Genomic DNA, 22,040 nt, shown 5'->3' with positions numbered 1-22,040 from the left:
ACAACTTTTTGTAGAGATGTGTTGCAAATTGGATCATCTGTATAATTGAAATGATTGAAAACCTTCTTTAAAAATAGGTGGGTTTTGTTTGGTTGGATTTTTTTTGTTGTTTGTTTGTTTTTAATCCCTCTGATCCTTCTGGTGATTGTGATCAGAGCGCAGCCCAGAGCAGCCCTGTGGCCCTTTCAGTCAGCAGAGCTGAATGGGCACTGAGCTGTGAGCAGGTGAGTTTGCAAAGAAGTGAACCAAGTGTCCAGGGACAGGGGAGTGACAAACTGTTTCACACTGTTTTGTCATTAGAGGAAACAAATGTCTAAGTTCCATGGATTTAGTTTTTGTTTTCAGTAAAGGCTGCACTGAACACAGCTGGGTAATGTTCAACAACAGGTGAAGCAGAACTTCTAATCACTGATTTAAGTACAAATTTTTACAGTGACAACAAAAGGCTAAGGACATCAAGGTGACAGCTGTGTTCTTCAGCTTTGATCATATAAATTGAGAACCGGTGCCAGCTGGGAACAGTTCAGCCTTTTCTGGGATCCAACTTCAACAAAGAAGCAATTTTACTGTGGGAGCTTGTGGGCCTTATTTGTTACACCTGACTGACCTGTACCTAGAAAATATAGAAATAAAGAATATTTTCCATGTTTGGAATGAAAGCAGTGCTCATCATCATAGCTGTGATTGCTTGGCAAAGGAGAACATGAAGTCTGGTATGATATTCTCCAAAATCCAGATTAAGGAAACCTTCAAACCTAGTGTCTCGTAATAGTTCTTTGTCTAATGTTACAGCCACCCTCAATCAACAACACGTAATGAGCCACCTCGTGCTGTAATTTATATGCTTGTATAAAATACAACTGTCAGCTTAGATGTTTATATGAGATACAGGTTTTTGTTTGTAAAGAATATATACACTGAAAGCTGAATTCTTTGAACACCAGGCAGAAGGGAACATTTTCTCCCCACTTGGTTAATGACTTGTTTGTATTAAATAAAGAAATAGTCCCTGGCAAGTTTCTGTTTGCAGGGAGATAACTCCACCTTGCTATCTGAAAGGGACATTAATAAGACTCAAAGTTAGATGGAGAGGGCCAATAACCAACCTCAACAGGAGTCCGAATACACATGATCTTTGCATTCAAATATATTTTCTTCTTATATTCATCCTAAGAACAGTGTGTATTGGAGCATCTTAGCAGTATTTGAAGCAAAAAAAGAAGAAAAATGTCTTTGAGTGGATTTAAAGTACACACATACATAATCATTATTCCCCTTTTGTTTCTTTCAATTTGAAATGGAACCAGGTAATTAGTCTGTAACTATTTGAACCGCTGTAAATAATTGTTTTAAATAATTATTTCTGCATCTACTTTGTACCTATTTTTTAATGCCTGTCTTGGGCTAAAGTTAATTTTAGGGTAACTCAAACATCAAGGCATTTTTTTCTTCGGATGTGGTGACCCTTAAATCTTGCCTTGTTTATCACTTTTCTGTGCTATCACCACTGGGAACATGTTTTGGAGGAGTGAAGAGTTGTTATTCCTTCTGTAAGTTATTAAACTGATTTGAAGTACAGACCATCACTGCAATAAGCAGTGTTAGCCAGAGTCTCAAAGTCTTTTACTGATACAAGAGAGTGCTTGTGCTGAATCCTAGATGGTCATAGATGAACCATATTCTCATAGTAAGAGATTAAAATATTTTTTTAAAAAATCTCAAATGCATGATTAAATAAAATAAAAAGCAATGCAGTGCAAGCTAGTTGTTATTAACACATATGACATTAATATGGAATATATGAAATATTTAATTGTGTGAATAATAAAGGAAGAATACTTATTCTAGAAATTGCTGCAGCTGTATGGCATTTAGGACACATGCTACGCAATTTAGCCTCAGTATTAGTGTCTGAGTTTCAAGGATGTTTTAGGGCCTTTGCAGATGGGAATCTAATCAGGAATACAGGTTATGTGCCAGAGATGACAGAACTATTGTTTGTTTACGATCAGAGCTACTTTCTGAACTTCACCCATTGAAAGCTCTCATTCAGCACTAAAAATCTGAATGTTCTTGCTACTGATGCTTTCCAGACATGTTATTTGTTGTTACCATGACTAAAGCTAAGCTAGCCACACACTGTTTACAGTTCCTTCTCACGCATTGCTAAGCTGGTACTGGTATTGTTATCTCAGACTATTTCTAATGCTATCTAGCGCTATTCAATATATTAAGGTCTATTAAAGAGTTAAGATTAAATTTTTGATCTGTACCTGAACCTCAGCAAAACAGTTTAGGAAAGCTTCTGTGGAGGTTAGAATTCTTTTTCTCTCTGTTTTAACAGGTCTGTCTAGCTCTTTCTTTTAGAAACTAAGAGCTTCCAAGGAGTCATTGTAAGGTTTATAATTTTTATGAATAATAGAACCATGGTTGTGACATTAGATTGACTAAAAAAGATCAAAGATACACAGCCTAATGCTTTAGGATCACTGTTATCTAGGTGGAATTCAGAAAAAGATCATGTCTGCAAGATTATTTCATCTGTCATAGAAGTTCATGGAAGAATTTCTTCGGTTGTTTCCAAAGATGTGTATGGTCTGCTGCTTTTAACTACTGTACACATTCTTGGTCTATGAAGACTTATTTTCCAAGCCCCAAGAAACATAGAAGTCATCACCAAAAACTAACAAAGGTATAAAGTACGTGCTATCAAAACTTCAAAACAAGGAGAAAATAAAGCAGCTGCAACTGTGTGGTTCAGAGGAGATTTATTTTCCTAATGCGACTGATATGACAAAGAGAGTGCTCAGATGCTACCGTGATGGAAACAGCATAAAACACTAAGGCTGTCATCTGTGACAGAGGTGTGTTTTTACTACAGAATTACCAGGTTGTGTTAGCCAGACCCGTGCGGAAATGTAGTAGAATCAACATTTTGTGGTAACACAAGTGAGATATTAACCATGTGGGGACACATGGATATCGCCTAGTTACTTGGGGTGATACCTGGTTTTCTATGGGATTTCAGCAGGGTCTGTAACTGGAGGTAATTTTGTAGCAGGGGGACATGTTAGAAAGCTGTTCTAGTAGTGACTGGGAGATGCTTTGCTGATGACTGGTCAAAACAGGTTCTACTGCTTTCTGGTCTGTTCCAGCTCCAGTCTTCCTATGTTTATAAATATTCCATGTTAGACACCTCGTTATAAGAGAAAGCTTTTGTGTTTGTGAGTGTAAATCCCCAGGTGAGACAGGGATAAAAAGGTTTAACAAACAGAGATAAGACTGGATGTTCAGGAAATAAGAGCAGAAGATGTGAGAGTAGGAACACAGAAGTGTCCCTACTTCTTGAATTGGGCATCTTCTTGAAGAAGTTGTTCAGGAGGGAAGTAGCAGGAAATTACAATATTACCAGGGAATTTTTTAAACTGGTCAAAAAAATAACGGATTTTGAAACTGGGTTCTCTGTCATTTTGAATTAACATCTATAGAATCCTGCTGGCTTAATCCAGGGATGTAAACAATGAATTAAATTGATCCATCATATTCTCCCATTTTTCTCCCAGGGTCTAAAGACTCTATTTGAAACAGTTTTCTATGTGTTACTAGGACTTTGTGTTTTTTCCCTTTCCCATAGCTCATGATTGACCCTGAATCAGGTTCCAAGAACAATTGGAACTGTTTTATGAAATCAATAGGAACATTTTATTGTCTGTTTTCCTTGCAGGGCTGCTTTATTTCTTTGTGCCTTACCGTGCTATGAGTTTTATTTATTTATTTATTTTTAATTAGAAGACTAGTAATGAATGATGTAAATTGTCTTGTTGGTTCCTTTTCCACTTAGTCAAAGGAAAATTCAAAATATAGGTTCTTAGGAAAATTGCTTTGTTCAGGTAACAAAAAGGACTTCTTTCATTGCTCCTGGGTAGAGGAGGGTGTATGGAAGAAATGAGTGCAGGGGATTTTCCTTCCTTTGAGGCTTTGTTCCTCTCTCTGGATGCTTAAACAATACCCTCATGAGGAAGACAGGCATTACTGCCAGTTTATGAAGAACCTGTTCTCACATGTACAGAGGATCTCTTCTCTTATAAGGTATGAAGAAGTGTATCAGATACCCCTGAACTGAAATCAAGTCATAACTCTGGGAGTCTCTGTGAGTAGTCATTACTTGTGGGTGCTCATCATCTTAGAAAGTTGGGCTTAAAGACACTTATCATTAGATAAGAGAAAATCATGGCCTTTAAAAATCTAAGAGAGTTTTGCTGACTTGACTGGAGTCAGGAATTCACCTTGAATATTTAGTCTGTTGAATGTCCTGAATTGCACTATAGAGCAGATGCTTTCTAGTCTTTCTCTACTGGAAATGTCCCCAGATCTTGCAGATCCCTTCAACACTTTAATTCCCTACCCCTCTTTGTCACATGTCCTATAAGCTACTTTCTTTGAAAACTACTTTGAAAATAGGTGTGCTCTGCACACAGATGTTAGACTGATGCAGAGTCTGAGCTGGCAGCCTTCTTGTGATAGGGGCTGTTTATTTATTACTGATTAAATCAAACATCAGACCTGACAGCAAAGTCTATTTATCACTGTGGCCTCCAGAAAAAAAGGAACTGGAATTTAATTTTATTATGAGTTTGCCTTAGAATAATTTCATTCAGATTCATGACCCTGCACTCATGTATTGATATTCAAGAGATTAATCTTATTTTAAATGACAGGTGAAAGTTTTCAGATCAGGCATATGGTAGGTACCTATCTGTGTAGCAAGTCTCTAAATGGATCCTTCCAAGATAATTAACAGATTTCAGGACAGTGACACAGTGATAATAATTCATTCTAGAGTTCAAATACATACTTGATTTGCTTTAATTTAAATACAGTAAGATAATAACAATAATGATAATAAATTCTATAATTCAGGCATTGTAAGAGCTTAAAGGCAAGTGTCAGCTTGTTTCGCACCTCCTAGCAGATTAGTTTTCTAATATATGTGTTTTCTAATGAAATTGTAGTGGTGAAGCTATAATTTGGGTTATCTGCCAAATGTTCTTATGCTTATTCACATTATAAGCTTCAGCTGAAACTGACACATACTAGGTATTTCCAAAATACACACCAGATTTATTCAGCACACAGAGAAAGTGGGACATTTTTTATTTGAGGTGAAGACTCCTGCTCATCATATGACTTTCTCTGTCATTTCATCACAATGAGCTTGTTTTAATAAGTATGAGTAACTTTATTGATTAAATAGGGTCTGAGAATACCCAATCTCCTACCACGAGGCTGAATGTTTTAACTGCTTGGCTATTAAGAAGAAAAACCTGGGGACCATCATTTCTTCCTCTGAGTGGTCAAGAAGGGACATGTAGGGAGGGTTTGGACTGGGTCCCAGAGAAGGCTTTGCTGCTAGTCAAGTGAGCTCCAAATAGTCTTTGAGAGGGTGCCAGTCACCACCATTATGGTAGTGCCTCTAGACATATGGAACAGCAACATTTCAGATATCTCAATAAACTTTTACCAGCAAATGTAGATCTTCTTAGCACTTGTCTTAGGTACACACTAAGTCACTATATTGACCATCAAAGAGGAATTTTCTTACTTGCTTTTTGGGCCTAATCTGCAATTTTATACTTCACCTTACCTGTGTTATGACTGCCAACAGGCAACTCTTCTGCATATGCATAACTCACTGTTTTTGTCATCTTGTGCCCTGCCTTTTATGCAACAGAAAAGAAAGAGGTGGTACTGGTGTGCCTACTTCTTGTGGCAGTAATGTAGATCTCAGCTCTGTGTCACCAACAGGTGCTGAACATGGTGTTGACACTGACCACAGCCGGGGTTCCCAGAGCCACGTCCCCCTTCGAATGCCAGGATACATCTTCATAGAGATTAAACAACAAGCTGCTATTTTATTGTGGCTATATATGGTATTTTAGAAATGGTTGCCAGTATTGTCAACATTTACTATAGTCGTAGTCCTTAAGCAACTGTACCTTGATACCCTATCTTTAGTGATAAGTACAATGAACTCAACTAAAGCAAAGAAAGTTATTTAGCATTCTGTTTACTAAAAATAGGTCTGATCCTTAAGGCCTTAGACAGATTAAACTGCGTTTCAGGTGATGAAAGGACAGACTTCTCTAACGTGATGTCATTATTGAGCTATTTCTTTCTGAAACTAAACTTACATATGGGACTGCTCAGGACCTTAAAAGAAATCACTGCTGTCCCCTACGTGTTTTCCTGTTTTTCTGTCCACCTTTCTATCTGCCTACAACAACACGGAAAATATTAAAAGTAAATATTCTTTATTTCACAGACTTATAAATAGATGATACAGTTGTGTTCTGTCTGCCCTTCTTCTGATTGCACATCAGCAAGTGATTGCAATTGTTTCAGCATAGATATATTTCTGCACAGTAGATCCTATAGACAAATTAAGCGGCTTTCACTTTTTCTTTTTTTTTTTTTATTGTTAAGAATAACCTCTGTATAATTTCATTCTTGTTTTAAATTTCTAGAAATCATTTCCCTAACATTTTTCTGATAAACATCAGTGTCCATAATGCTAGAGCTAAAAGCATCAGGTGGCAATTAAGCTGCTCTGTGATTAGCAGCAGGTTATGCAATACAATAGAAGATATTGCACCTACTGTTTTGCCTCTTCTCCAAGGGCTGTTAAAGTAACTTTTATATTATCAAGGACAGGAGCACCTTAGCATCTAATAACAAATATAGATCTGTGGTCCTAGAAAAAATACATTTGCCATGAATACAATTTTTGGCACTAATTAAGGTGTACGTAACTTATTACTCAGTCCACAGCTTTTTGGAGTGAAAATCTTTTTCACTGGAAAACATTCTTCATACCTCCTGTATATAAATATGTATTATTAATGTGTTATCAGTGCTGTGAAACAAAACAAACAATCAGAAACTGGATGAAGCATCATTAGGAGAAAGCAGGTAGAGCACTGTTAAATTTCTAATAGTAGTGAACAAGAACTCAAACCCTCAAAGCCATTTAAATGCTTAACTCCTACTGGTTTCAGTTGGAATCAGGCATTCAGATATGTTTTTAGAATGTGAGACTGTGCAGGTACTGTGATGAGTACAAGAGAAACACAATAAATGAATATTTAGCACTAAATTTTTCTTTTGACAGGTTTATTTCTTCAGTAGATATTTATTGTTTTAGCAGTTTCATCATACATCATAGCTTAGCATTATGCATCAGTAGGATATGACTTTTAGACCAGGCTAGATGTATTTGCATCAACATTTCTTATGTTTTGAGGGTTTTCATTGCCAGACTTTCCTTGGTCTAAGCCTTGGGTGAAGTAAATCTCAACCAGGAACTGCATTTTATTTCAAAAGTACATTCTTAAGTACCCGGATCTCCCTTTTCAGATCAAGAGGTGGCAAGGTGGCATCAGTGACATTGGTCTGCTGTGTTACTTTCTCTTCGCACTCTGACACCCTCTCCTCCTCCTCCCTCCACCCCCTCATCTGTCCCTCTGGGTAAATGTTTGCAGGTTAGGCAATGAATGAGGTAGCGTTTGCTCTCTAACACTCTGTGATCTGATTCCACAAATAGTTTCCCAGGCACAGAGTCCAGCGAAGATCAATGAGATCATTCACATAAGCAAATAAAGATTTGTGGGATCAGGCCCTTGATCGCCTCCTCTCTTCTCTTGGCACTAACGTCCTTTCCCAGCACCACCATAACAACACTCTTCGGCATCTCTTTCTTTTATTGTTTTCCTGCCAGTTTGCCCATTTGGTCTTCTATTTCATCCCTTGACTTCCTTGAAAGCCCCATCTGTCCTTTTCCTTCCCAAGGGCTGGTGATTTTTAAACAGTGAAAACTCAGGTAAAATTAATTTAAATGGTTGATTCCTCTTATGTTTAATTGCTGGAACATTATTTCTCCTTTGGAGCCTGAAGTGTTAGTACACACTTCCTCCAGAGTCTTTCTATGCTGCAATGATTCAGCTGTCACACTCGCTGTGCCACAGAGAATTATCACTGTAACTGAAAAATCACTGTTCTATTTCTGCACATCTATACACATCAAGAACATTATTTTTACAGGGGGTTGCATCATGTGATGTCAGAGCTTTAAAGAGAACAATTTCTTAGTGGGAAACATAGAGAAAACACCAAAGAGCCCCGAGCTGCTTCATTTGAAGTCAATAGAGGTTTGGCCACTGACTTCAGTGGGAACAGAAGTGGGTCCCAAGACTTCAACCACATGGCCTCAGAGGGGCTGATTTACACAAACACTGCTAATTAAAAGAAATAATACATTCCCCAAAGTAGAAAGGAGAAGAGCATATAAACACTAAAATACTTCCCCCTGCGCCACCAGTACCTTTATGCCTTGTTGCCCCCACTCAGTCCTTTTAAAAGGTGACACTTTCAGCCCCCAGAAAACTTTATCTCTTTGATAAGAGAGGTATTTTAAGAAGGGAGCCATGAGAGATCAGTGACAAGGGAAGTCACACAGGAGAGGATTCTAGGGGAATTTGAAGGAGAAGGTGTGGAGTCAGAGGCTGTGGGGACAGTCAGAGAGGAAAAATGCTTTGGTGCTTACTCTCCATTTTGAGAAGTTAGGGCTCATCATATACTGGTTCCTGTGGCAAAGCCTGCAAATGACACTCAGCTGTCATGTAGCCTGTAAATATAGACAGTTCCTAGCAAAGGACCTGTGAGGATCCCAAGGGCCTCCCACACTTACATTAGAAGACTTCTGAAAGGGAGAAGGTTCTTTTGCAGAGGCCAGATGTTTTTCAGAAACTCAAGAGAGCCTTGAGCAGGTTCCTGTCATGCCATGGCTGAGCACAGGCTACATGTGTGTAGCTTGTAAAGGGCCAAGGTGGGGGTTTGCACACAGGCCATCAGCTACCATGTCAGTGATCTTAATCTGGCTATATGGTCAACAGGCAGACAGCTAGACACAATATATCTTCCATTAGAAAAATCCAGCAAGTACCTCCAAAGACCTGGCCACTGGTATTTTTGTAGACAGGAAATAGAGGTGTCATGTTCATCCTGAGATCCTTTATATGGGAAAATAAGAAGAGCTGCCACCCTGAAGAGCCCATGTCACTTTCAGGCCAGTATCCCATCCTTGCTCTTGTTATTGTCTATGACACCTGTGAGATGTCCTTTCTGACTTGTGAATGGAGATGGGATTGGTTTCTGTGAATGCCAATTCAATGGGGACAAATAGCATGACAGATGGAGAGAAAGTCATCAAATATAGGCCACAAGCTTTAGAAAGTTACCCAAATCTATTCCTGTCATTTACTCAATAAATTGTATTTTATTCTTTTGCATTATCCCTGAATGGCTAAGTAAGCCTGTATAATGGCATTATTTGTTACTGGCAAATTATTGGCTAAACGGCTGTGTTTCTGTATGGAGAAGTCAAAAAAACACGTAAAAATGGTGAACTAGCTGTTCCTGTGCTTACAACCATTATATTCCCTGTGGACATGTTGACAAAGACCTTAATGGTTTTGAACCAGCTATTTCTGTGCTCATGGCTATTAGAAAGTCTCCACTGAGAAGCCAAAGGAGTTTATAATGGTTATGAACCAGCTATTTCTGAGTTCATGGTTATTACAGATTCCAAAGAAATGGAGTTTATCATGTTCGTGAACTGCGTGTTTTTGTCTCCCAGTAACTATAAAGTCTACTGAGAAAGTGTAAGGGTTTGTAATGGTCACACATGAGCTATTTCTAGGCTCAGTGCTATTACTCACTCAGATAAGAAGCCAAAAGTTCACAAAGTGGTATTTCTTTCGCCCCTGGCAAACTCCATGTAGAAACTGATAAATCTACTAATGTTTCTCAGAAAACCACACTCTAATTCACAATAACACCTCTCAGAGTACTATATTGGTGCAAAGTCTCTGCTCTGCTCAGAGCCTCTGTGGCAACTTGCCAGGAGCCTGAGGGCTGCAACTCATTTATATATGCATTTACATAAATTTACATGAATTTTGTGTCAATTTGTATTCCGTCAATGTTACAATGAAACCTATACTGAAGAGAATAACATATAGTTAACTGACTAACACTAAAACTGCTTTTCTCTTTTTGCATTATACTTTCACTCTCGTTTTCTTTGCAGTTTTCTAATACCTGTTCCTTAGCTGGACTGACTTCCAGTCTCAGGGAGAGTCTGTTTTGCAGGGTAAAGAAAAACCCTGTTTCATCTACATTCAATGACAGGGAAGCAGAGAGTTGTAGCTTCAGCAAATTGCTTATGCTTTTCACTTAGCAATCTCCCCAAGCACCAGTGACTAATATACATATTAAAGAGGGCAGTGCTAGCACAGTCCCTTGTTGACCTCCACATGTGAAGCCCTCAGAATATTCATGAGATTTTAAATATACACTTAAAAAAAATCCTGAAAATCAGAAGTAATAGGTCTTTTTCTATTAAAGAGACTGCTAAGGTACGGCTTTACAGATAAGAATAACTCAGTGGACTGAATTAGTCATTCAACAGCAAAGGTCCCATTTGTGACAGGATCTATTAGGAATTAATATACTTTGATGCCATTATGTACCTTTGCCTCGTCTTAAGGATGCACAGTTTATATAATGCTTCTTTATTCTTCAGTGCAGCTTTCAACAAAGGTCACTATGACTTCAGATAATTATCTGTATGAACCACAACCTCATATTCCTCTTTCTGCTGTCCTCATGAAACCACTAGCTTTGAGATGAGAAGAGTTCCCCACTTGTTGCTTGAGGGTATGACAATGTTTTAAAGTGGAGATGGATTTAAATCTTATGTGGTTTTGCTGAGGTCAGGAACCAACTAATAGCTTTAAAGACTCAAGATCCCTCTGCAATTACCTAGCACTCAAACAGCTGATAACACTTACTTTAGAAGCCTTGCTAGGGTAGGGGAAAGTGTTGGAAGAGGCTACCACTAACCGCCATCAGCTGCAGTGTCTGTAGGTGCTGCAAGTGCAGCTTACATTGGCTGTTTAGAACCTATTTTTAATTTTTTTCAGTTTTCTGCTGCTATGATCTAGTTAGCATGTAGCTTGTGTTGGTGAACGGCTACAGCAATAAAAGCATTTTTAACAGCATTGCTCATTTGAGTGACCAGGCATTCACATCTAGGCCTGTATCACTGGAGTACTTGTAATATACTACTCTTCACCAGAAGTGGACACTTTAAAACTTACATTTTAAATTGCAGAGGAAAAGCATTAAACGTACTGGGTAGGAATTTATCAGGTTGGACCAAAAGTCCTTTAGTTCAGGACCTTGCCTGGTGATGTGGGAGTCTTCCAGATCTATTCTTCTTCAGTATAAATCAACAAGAATGGTGACTGGGCACAAATGCATAAGGAAAAGAAAAGCAATTGGTTACCATATGGTGGGTTTTCCTGTGTTTAGCCTCCAACTGTCTGGCAATCTTTGGAATAAGGACTGCCTGATATCAGGTGGTGTATCAGCATCTGAGCATGGAACAGTCCTGATGGATTTTTATTCCATTACTTTGTTTAATTGCTTTTTGAGCCCATTCACAGCTGTGCTCCCAATTTTACAATGGAAGTAACAGTGAAGAAACAGTTTCCTTTCTCTGCAGAGTCTGTGGGAGTGAAACATGAAAGAGGATATAGAGAGGGAGCCTTTGAGCTAATTGAACATACACAAGTCTATGGGACTGGATGGAAAGCACCCAAGGGTGCTCAAGGAGCTGTTTGGTGTCATTGCGAGGCCCCTCTCCGTCATCTTTGAGACATCATGGCATTTGTGGGCTGTTCCTGATGACTGGGAAGTCTGTCCTTGGAAATACTGAAAACTCAGAGGTTTGGACTGTGTGGTCTCCAGAAATCCCTTCCTAAGTGTGCGCAGCGGGAGTCTATCAGTTGTTCAGAACACTTCACAGTGTGTATCTGACTCATCACCTTGGTGAAAGACATTCCTAAGGCAGACAGAACTGAATTGTTTAATTGTAAATGACATGAACACTAGCATCACAGGGAAAATACAAATAAATCAATATGTGGTCTTAGATTCACCTTTGTGCAAATATCTCTCTATGCTTAAACTATACCTTGCTCCTCACGAACTCAAAATGATTTGCAGATATTAAATGAGTCTTAGTCATTCTGTGGGGAGAAGAAGTGTCCTGTTTGTGGAGGCAAGTAAAGAGAATCACCAGGTGGCTGAAAGACTGAGCCCAGGCTGCAAGAAGCAGGAAGGTCAGGCTGGGTCAATGGGGATGCCACAGTGTACAGAGAAGACAGAAGGAGAAAGCACAAGCTTGTCTTATGTGCCTATGTGCAAAGGGCAAGCCACGAGTGGGTCTTCCACTACAGATGTTATCATCTTCAAGAGGAGAATGAGAAGGCAGAGGAAGAGGTCTGTCCTACTACATCTCCCCCCGACCACTAGCAGCTATTTGTAGGCTGCCAAGGAACAGAGCCAGCACACCTTCTGTGCTGCTGCTGAAGCTGTCTGCTCATGGTATGGAGGACATTGTGGCTTCTTCAGGTGGAGGGCCCTCCAGACCTCCAGCTGACTCACTTTGGGTGGATGCCAGATTAGTATGCTAAGAGACCAGCCTTTTTCCTGAACTTGGCCCTTCTGGGGACTGGCCTTCCACCCTTTTAAAAGATGTCTCTCATTTCAGTAGTGCACAGGGAAAGAGAAGATTGGATTAGCCAGTCAAACAATCAGACATTCACAGTGCAATGCTAAGCAGTATAAGTGTTGATTAAATGTTGCTCTAAGTGCAAAATTGAGCCTGGGGAAATCCTTTAACAAAAAGTAACTACCAAGATGAGAAGAAATAAGGTTCTTTTTGTGTTGTCTGAAGATCACACTGAATTGAATACTTTGAAAAAAATAATAATGGGTTTGTCTTCATGTTTCAGATTGCTGCTTTAAAGACAATATTTCTTCACAGTTCTGCTTTGTAGTGCAGACAAGAAATTTCATACAAGCAAGGAAACTTCAAAAAAAATTGTTAACAGCTATATAAAGAGGAAATGGTTGACACACCTGGGCAACTGAGGGTTGGTTGTGAAACAAGAGAGGACTGTGTGCAAGGTAGAGTTTTGACTTGTGGCATCCAGGCAGCTGCTTCTGTCAGAGCCAGGATGTTTTAAGAGAGGTTCTTTACTGGGCCTCTCTGGAAACCTCCACCTGGCTCAGTAGCTCATGCCTAGGACAGATCTACAGCTTCTTATGGGGTCTGGAGCTCCAGGTGCAGTTAGAGAGAGAATTTGGCTCCCCTGCACCTCCAGGCAATGATGTGGAGAGGATGGCAGAAGACAGGCATAAAATACTAATTTTAAAAAATGTGTGTTTGGAGTCTCCCAGTTTCCATACTGACATGCTGCTTGAAGGCTGAAGAACCTGGCTGGAGTGAGGTGTGGAACAAGGGATAAGCCAGGGAGGTACCAGGAGTGCTCGCTCACTCACAGTAACATGTGAGAGACTTGATCTAAGCTACCTATACTAAATGCCGCTTCATTTATCAAAGCCACATTATGGTTTGAAATCAAGGTCTATATGCTTGATAACAGCCAACAGCAATTTACATTTTATGTAACTCCTTTAAGACCAAAAATTTTTATATTTTTTTTGCAGACTTTATACAGAAATGATCAAATAATTGCTGAAACATGAAAAGCTACATTATAAATGTATTGGCCAGGAGAACTGTAACTAAATTCCCCTCTGTGCTCGACATCTTCTGGTATGTGGAGATTGCCACTTTCCATATGTCTAACACAGGCTAAAAACTTGCTATATGGGAGCAATACTCACTGCTTGCTGTCTGTGTAATATTGAGGATAAATGGGTCCTATGCATGCAAAACAGAAGCGACAGGGATCTGAGACTGGACCGAGGCACAATTTCTGTATTTTCAGTTGGCCGACTTATCACAGTCTTTTGTGGACTGTGACTGACCACTGACTCAGTGGCCAAGTCAGGACGAGAAGCTGGGGTATACCCACCAAAAGCCAGAAGCTGTAACTTTGTGGAAGGAGCAGAAAAATGATTTTGCATGGATCAGATAGCAGTGATCACCATAAGACATATCACAATATACACAGAGGTGTCTCTGTTGGTCACAGCAGACTGTCAGCTGGAGGCCTGCATAAAAATGGAGTGGATGATTAAAAGAAGTCTAATGTGACTCCCCAAAAATGTTGAGAAAAAATTTATAGTAAGAAATGTGAAAATACAGTAAATAACTTATTTTATCTACAAAGGCAACAAAAATATTTTCATCCACTGTCATACCAATAGGTCATTTCATTGTGACGGAAAATAAGCAGCATTAGCTTTCTGTACTGCAAACACAATATTAACATTCCTTCATTTAAAAAAAACCAATAAATATTTTCTGGAGAGAATTTTTTTTTATGTGTCCATGGGTGCCTCAAGCCATGGGAATACATGGCTGTTACTGACAGTTCTTGTCCTTATGCTACTGATGCAGCCACAGTACCATGTCATCACAGAAACAGTGACATAGGCACAACCAGGGGAATGATGAGCTTTAGTGCAAGGCTGGGAACTTGTCCGGGACAGGGGTGGTGGGAACTATCTAAGCCAGTTTTAGCGAGGCTGAGAGATATCAGGTGCTATTTAAATTTGTCATCATGACTGCATACAAATGTTAAGGCTGGTACCCATATGCAGCTGGGAGGATCCACAAATATTTTCTATTTCAGTCTCTTGTTCCTTAGCAGAGAATTTCCAAGTTCTCTGTTCTTTATGAATGATGGAAAGGAGAATTCCAACTGCTACTTTTTTTTATTTCAAAAAATGCTTGAAGTTAATATGTTATAACTTTAAGTTGGAACAATATGCTCTGTATATGCTGAAGTCTATGACAGGAAGTATAAGTAAAGAATCATTGATAAATTATTTGGTAAGAAAGGTTACTCTTATCTGAAGAAAAGTGATGACAAAGCAGAACAAATGGAAAGCGATTTATCTTCTGTGTGTATATTAACTCTTAAGCTCCTGATCTCACGTTTAATTACAGCAAAAGTTATGTTATTCTGTCTTGTTCATGTTCCTTGAAAGGCCTTTCAGGCAACCATAAGCACTATCAAAGCGTCAGAAAATAACAGAGGACCTTTTTTCTGAGATGCTTAGAGTCAGACCTACTGAAAATGGTGAAGGCTGAGCCCAAATCAGAGCAAACTTTTCGGACATTGAAATAATTTTTATGAATCATTTAAAGTGAGCTATTGAAATGTATTCATACTCATCATAAATCCCATTTGAAATAACATGCTGAAACTAAGGGTAACTGAATTGTACATATGTATATATGAAGGCAACTGCAAAGTACACTAAAGAGAAGAATGCCTTTTAATATAATGCATGGTTTGGGTGGCGATTTTCAATTCATGTGTTTGCCCTTTAGTTATTTCTCAGAAGTGTTATGACTTAAGTTGTTTTGTTTTGTTTTTGTGTTTGTGTTTGTTTGTTTGTTTTGTAATTGCAGAGATTTTTACACTGGAAAATACTGTTACGCTTTCTCTAACAAGAATTTACAGTGTTCAGTATTTTACAGGATAGAGCCCTATTGGCAGAGTACAACAACCAGGAGAGTTCTCCACAGTTAATTACTGATAGTGCAATGAAGTGCTCTGTTTATTTTAGACCTCACCTCACACTTGTCTCCAAAGTATCTCAGCAGCTCAATGTTTGAACTTATCTCCCTGTGAAAAGCAAGAGTGTTTCTTCTTATGCATGTACTAGTGCTTTATCCAGGGTAGCTTGTAATGTGTCAAGACAGGAAATTTCTATTGCTTCCCTTAGGAAACTGTTCTACCCCAGCAGATCTCCCTGGCAAGCAGTTTTTGCCTGAGACGCAGGGTGACTGATTGCAAGCTGATAGTCTGAATTGTTTCTTCACTGTTAGAAAGCTTTCTGGAAACCTCCTGTATGTACTCAGAATGCAAAAAAAATCATTTATTGGGAAGAAAAAGCATCTTAAGCAGCATCTTCAGCTGAATGCCCCAACATTACTGGGTCACGAGAGTATGGAAATTCAATGAGTGGTGAATCATGTGCCTCTGAGCTCCCATTCTGTCAGCAGTTTCCGTTCTTCTGCTTAGCTGATGTAAACAACAATGAATCTGTGCTGATTTACCAAAGGAGAATTTGGCACTGCAGTGTTTTTCTGTTCCTAGATTGAATATTAATTTTTGTTTGTTTACTTCCCCTTGTGTTACATCTTTCGATTGTTGCGTTTAAGAGAACACCCAGCATGCAGCTACCCAACAGTAACTTCCAGTCAGGAGAGCTGCTGATTTACCTATTCCAAGGGAACACAAGAAACATAAACACTGAGGATCAGGGAATCAGCGCTTGCTTCTCACATCCTGGATCCAAGAGCAGGATCCCAGCTCTGCACTGAGGGAAGACATGAGTGAGTAGCATCTCCCACATGTTATTAGTCAAGGAAACACATGGGCAGCTGAGGACCAGAGACTCTGAATCCCCTCTCCCCCTGCCCCAGGCAGCTCTGGAGCTGCCTCCCAGTCTGTTTAGCCCCTGTGGGAAGTCGGAAGCAGCAAATACTGTTTTCTAGACTGGTCTGTGATTCTGGACATAAATAAATCAAAGTGGAAAACTGATGAGCATGCTGCATTGTTCCTGCAGTTGGATGCTTGAGCATATTGAAACTAGAGTATCACTGCCTTGGCATTGCTGCTAAGAAGAGATCAGGGAGGATTACAAAACATTTCGACATAATAATAGCTAATCAGCTGGGCAGACTCAAACTGCCTTGGTCAGTTGAAAAGCTAATGGGATTGCTATCAGAAATAAAGAAATAAAAAGAGCAGGCTACTCACAGTGCCAGCAAAAACAGACATCAGGCTTTGGGAATATGTGATAATAATACTTAGATAATTTTTTTTTAGAGATTTCATCATCTATTTCCCTGTGAAATCTGTGGAATGTGGGGATCAAACTTGGGAAGCTCTTGGGAGCACACAATAATGTGCACTTGTGACTAAATAAATACAGTGATGAGAGAGCACCATACAGAAAATTTGTTTCAGTCTTTTGTCTTGGTGCTTGAGCAAAGCAGAAGGTACAAGAGCTAAATGTTTGGTATTGATCACCAGGACTCAATCTGCTGAAAGTGACCTAAGCGGTAAGTCCCAGTCCTGACTAGATTGGCCATCACTTGGCAATGCTGCTGGAAGATGAGGATGTTATTGATTGCAATTCACGTTGTTTATACATGTCTCTAAACCAGTTAATTTTAGCATAGTGGGAAAGAATGTCTTGCTACATGTGGGGCAGTCAGAATGAATGGCTTTGTGGAATTTTTAATTACTTTCTTTTATATATCAATAAATGCAGGAGCAGTTTTGCTACTGTCAGAAGACACTTTCATTGTTGTTTGAAGAGGATGATGATAAAAAGCCAATTAAAATGAATGCTTCTGTGAAGAATGTTCTCTTCACAATAGTGCACACATTTTTTTTGCCTTTGCCCTTCAACAGGGAATGAAATCTCTTTAGTGGTGCGCTGCGTGGGGTATTCCCTTTGTGATCTGAATGCACTGTGGCTCCTTAGAGATGCATTCCTGCACACTCGTGCAAGTTAAAGTATGCCGGAACTTTTCACTATACTACCAAGGAGCACTAAGCTGGCAGTATTGCTATTCTCAATTACTTTTACAAGGGATGATGTGTCTATTGTCAATATGGAAAAAGAATTATTTTTTTTTCTTTAATTCTTTGCCCCTGCTGCCCCTCCCCATTATTATTGCATTTGAGCATTTTATGATCTTCATAATCTGGAGATTTAAATTGTCCCAGTGAAATACCATGATCCCTGACAGAGAACTGAGGTAGAAGCTCAGAGCACCCAAAGTCCGTGTCTTGGTTACAGCCTAGAGCCTGTTTGTCCTGATGAATTGCTAGGGTGCTGGCCTAAATCAGCTGGCACACCCTCGGTCTTTGGGAATGGCTTGGGAGCTTTATGGGGCTGGGATTATTTCCCATAGGCAGCCTGAGTGTGAGCAAGCTCCCCTGGAGGCCAAGAGCATTCGGGTATACAAACACGATCAGTTGTAGGCCAGATGGTCTCGATGCCAGAGTACAGCTCATGGCATGTTTAATTCCCTAGTAGAGATGTGGTGTCCTGTCAAAGCCCTCAGACCCCTGGTCACACAAGAATTCAAGTAAAGGAGTGCTTGTCTAAGTAAAAACTACTTTAGAGGTCCTACTACTGTCCTAAATTGTGAGCTTACTATTGACAATTGTGACAACGACAAGTGCCATAGTGGTGTCTATAGAATATAAAAGTGATGTAATAATATTACTAATTTAAAGTCACTTAGGTTACAAAACCTTGTTAACTAAAGTTCTTGCCCTGAGAAAATGCAAATAAATGACCTTGTGCTTACTGAGTTACCTAAAGACAATGCAGGCTGTGGCAAAAGAGACAAATGACAAGTAGAGTTTGATAACATCTCTGTTCACGCATATTACCCCACCAAGGAAGAGTGGAAGCAAATACCTTCTGAAGAAAATAAGAAACCAAGAGGGTTAGTTTGCTGTGAATTAGTAGGTTTTCTCTAGAACCAAGAGACTTTCTGAAGTTGCAGTGAAGTATCAGTTAGACTTCTAAGCTCTCTGGTGGAAATTTGCAGTAGGAGTTCAGCTCGTGTTCATAAAAGTGATTAAGTGGAATGGAAGATATCAGTGGTATAGTATAAACCTCTTGTGAATAAGATCCAATAAAGCATTTTAGTCCTACTGTGCTGACTTAGTTATGAAGTCCAATATTATTTGCAGGATTTAGTCCTCATAAACTCCCTGTCCTTAGTACAAAGTTTCATTAAAGATGAATAGCATTAACACTCTTTTTTCGCAGCTTATCCTTATAAATAAAATCTAAACAAAGTACGACTAGCCAGAGCTTATTTTCTCAGCTGTATTCTGGTGCGTTTTTAATTTCAGTGAAAATTGAGCTGAACAGGAAAATTACCAAGCTATTTCTTAGGTGCAATCTATCAAAGTATTTATTTGGACATAATAAAGTACATAGTCTTTTCTAAAGTTCCGAACTCTCTCCTTTCTTAGCCATTTCACACTTGCAAGAAGCTTCTTTCAATGTTACTAAACAAAATAAATCTCACGTTATTCACAACAGATATGAACTAAGCAGGATGATATCTCCATGAGGTGTATGTCATGGTTTAACCATGCAGCTGCTTGTTCACTCCCCCAGGGGGATGAGGGAGAGAACTGGAAGAGTAAAAGTGAAGAAATCTGGTTGGTTGAGATAAAGACAGTTTAACAAGAAAAGCAAAAACTGTGTGTGCAAGCAAAGCAAAACAAGGAACTAATTCACCACTTCCCATGGGCAGGCAGGTGTTCAGCCATCTCCAGGAAAGCCGGGCTCCATCATGCATCATGTTTACTTGGAAAGACAAACACCATCACTGAATGACCCCTCTTCCTTTTTCTTTCCCCAGCTTTATATACTGAGAATAACATCTTATGGCATGGAATATCCCCTTTATCAATTGGGTTCAGCTGTTCTGCCTGTGTCCCCTCCCAAATTCTTATGTACCTCCAGCCCACTCATTGATGTGAGAAGTAGAAAAGTCCTTGACTCTGTACAAGCATTGCTCAACATTAACTAAAACATCCTTGTGTGAACAACATCGTTTTCATGAGAAATCCAAAATATAGCCTCATGCGAGCTACTGGGAAGACAATTAATACTATCCCAGACAAAACCAGCACAGTATAATAGTTCTTTCTTTTTTGCAGATGGGGTAATTGATGAAGGTAGATGTTAAATGGACCTAAATTAACCAAAGTTTTGGAGATAAATTCCATGTTTTTAGGATTTGGTCCTGTTTTCTTAGTAATAGTAATATCAATCTGATTGAAAATATACTAATTCAACAAACTGAACTCTCCAACTCAAGCTCCTACCACAATACCTCAGATTTTCATCACGCATCTGCCTTTGTCAAAATACACTTCCATATCTCTGACATATATCCTTTCCCTTGTTTTGCTGTGACTACATCACCTACTGTCTTCTCATTCTCAGCGCCCTCTTACATGATCTAGCTTGCTGCTTGATGGACTAGAGGCATCAGTGCTTGGCCTGGAGCTGCATACATGATTGGCTGCTCTGAGCCAAAGGTATAACTGCTATATAGATGTATACAGAACATATGTGGTATATATATATAGATGTTTCTCAATACCAGAAATTTCTGATGCTATGGGAGCCAAAGTACTAGCTTTTTAGATATAACCGTGCCTCCTGGTTATTTACTGTGCAAGCAACAGCCAGTCTTTACTGATACATGAGCTGGCTGGATCTGAGATCATGCATTGTAAATATAATTAATGTAAGGATGTAAGGAACAAGCTGTACTGAGACAGGTCATAGGGGTCTGATAAGCTCCCTATCCCCTCTCTGACACAGTCCAGTAACTGATGATGAGGGGAGGCTATCAGCACAAATGGAGTATAACAAATGCTCTTTAGCTATGCCTTTCATCAGCAGTGGGCTAGAGTCCACCTGGCACAAAAGGGATATCTTGCCTCTTAGTAGCTCACAATAGATTTTTCTTTCTGTGAGTCTGTGAAGCTAGTTTTAAAGCTATGCATATTTTTGGCTTTCTACCATCCTGCTTCTGCCAAAAGTCTCATAGTTTAATTTTGTGTTGCATGAAAATAAATTAAAAAAAAAAAACAAAAAAACTAAAAACCAAAACCTCACACAGTTGTTTTGAAGAAACAACTTTTGTAGTATAACGTTCCCTCTTCTATCCTCTGTGCCTAAGACTTGTGTCATATTCATCTGCCTCCTTCCTAGACTGAGTGACCAGAGGCAATCTAACTCCCCCTTGCACAGTAGCACTTCCATATCCTTGCCAGTCCCTGTCTCATTTCTGCAAGCTTTTCCTGGGCCACCTCATCGTTTCTCAGGGGGGCAGCCTGGAATTGCATGGAGCTTCCAAAACGCAGTGGTGTCATGGATTTGTTCTATTGAGCATGGAGGACACATGGATTTTTAGAGGTGGAGATCAATTAGCAGGTGCAGATTTACCTGAGGGTGTGTGTGCAATCCCTTTCTTTTCACTTATTGCCCCTCCCTCTGTGGTAGCTCTTCCTGATGTGGCATTTGCTTTTTTGTGTGAAAAAAAATGGACAGTGACTCAAAGCTACAACTGTCTGGATCTGGACCCAGTAAGGTTCATTTGATAGTTTATGTATGCATTTCCTAAAAGAGGGCAAATTGTTCTGGCTGCTGACCCTGGTCAAAGAAGATTTTTGGCAAAATATCATGACCTCAGGAGAGATGGCAATTCACCCAAGCTTTTGCTTTTCAACAGGGTAGATTGCCAAACCCCATCCCTGCCCTCAAAACCAAAGCCGAGGCAGGAGATTGTGAAGGACAAACTAAGGGAACAGAGACTGCAAACTACCTGAGAACAGAACTGTTTTCCTGATCTGAGAAAGTCTGCTCTGCACTGAGAAGAAGCAATCCATGCAAGGAAGCCACCATGGGAGGTTGTTCCATTCACTGCATTCACAGGTAATGCTCTTGCACAGCTGTCATTTGCCTCCCAGTTTTTCTGAAAACCTGGCAGAATTGGGATCATTAACTATGTCTTTCCATATGACATCAGCTGACATTGTTAGCCTGCACTGTTTCTAAACACATGTCCACAAAAGCTCTCAAAGGGGTTATAATGTCTCACAAATTCATCACTTTTAGAAGAAGCTTTTTAATTTTTTCATTTCCTCCTGGGCATGATTTTTGCAGTGCATCAAGCAGCATGAAATACTGAAAAGGCAGAAAGAAATGTACCATTACAGATCACATTGTTCCATTATTTTTCTGAGAAAGTGCTTTAATGCAACTGTGTAGTGTTTAATTGTATTTACTGATATTTCCTGATGCTTATTTCATTATTCTAAAGACTTAAAAAATATAGAGTATTCTGTGACTGAGGAATCAAGAGGTGAAAT

The 22,040-nt window shown here is 39.4% G+C and overlaps 1 protein-coding gene across 1 annotated transcript in view; it reads left to right on the top strand.

Annotated features, from left to right (window-relative positions):
- The window catches only part of IRS2 (insulin receptor substrate 2), a 74,321-nt gene extending 52,776 nt beyond the window's left edge, over window positions 1-21,545 (top strand). Inside the window, exon 2 of the mRNA XM_065058449.1 lies at window positions 21,401-21,545. Within this exon, the coding sequence (XP_064914521.1) occupies window positions 21,401-21,405 (5 nt within the window). The 3' untranslated portion in view covers window positions 21,406-21,545. The remainder of the gene's footprint in view (window positions 1-21,400) is intronic.
- The last annotated feature ends 495 nt before the right edge of the window (window positions 21,546-22,040 follow it).

The sequence above is a fragment of the Columba livia genome, chromosome 1 (genome assembly GCF_036013475.1).
Source record: "Columba livia isolate bColLiv1 breed racing homer chromosome 1, bColLiv1.pat.W.v2, whole genome shotgun sequence".
Classification (NCBI taxonomy): Eukaryota; Metazoa; Chordata; class Aves; order Columbiformes; family Columbidae; genus Columba; species Columba livia.
This window is presented reverse-complemented; position numbering and strand designations above follow the sequence as displayed.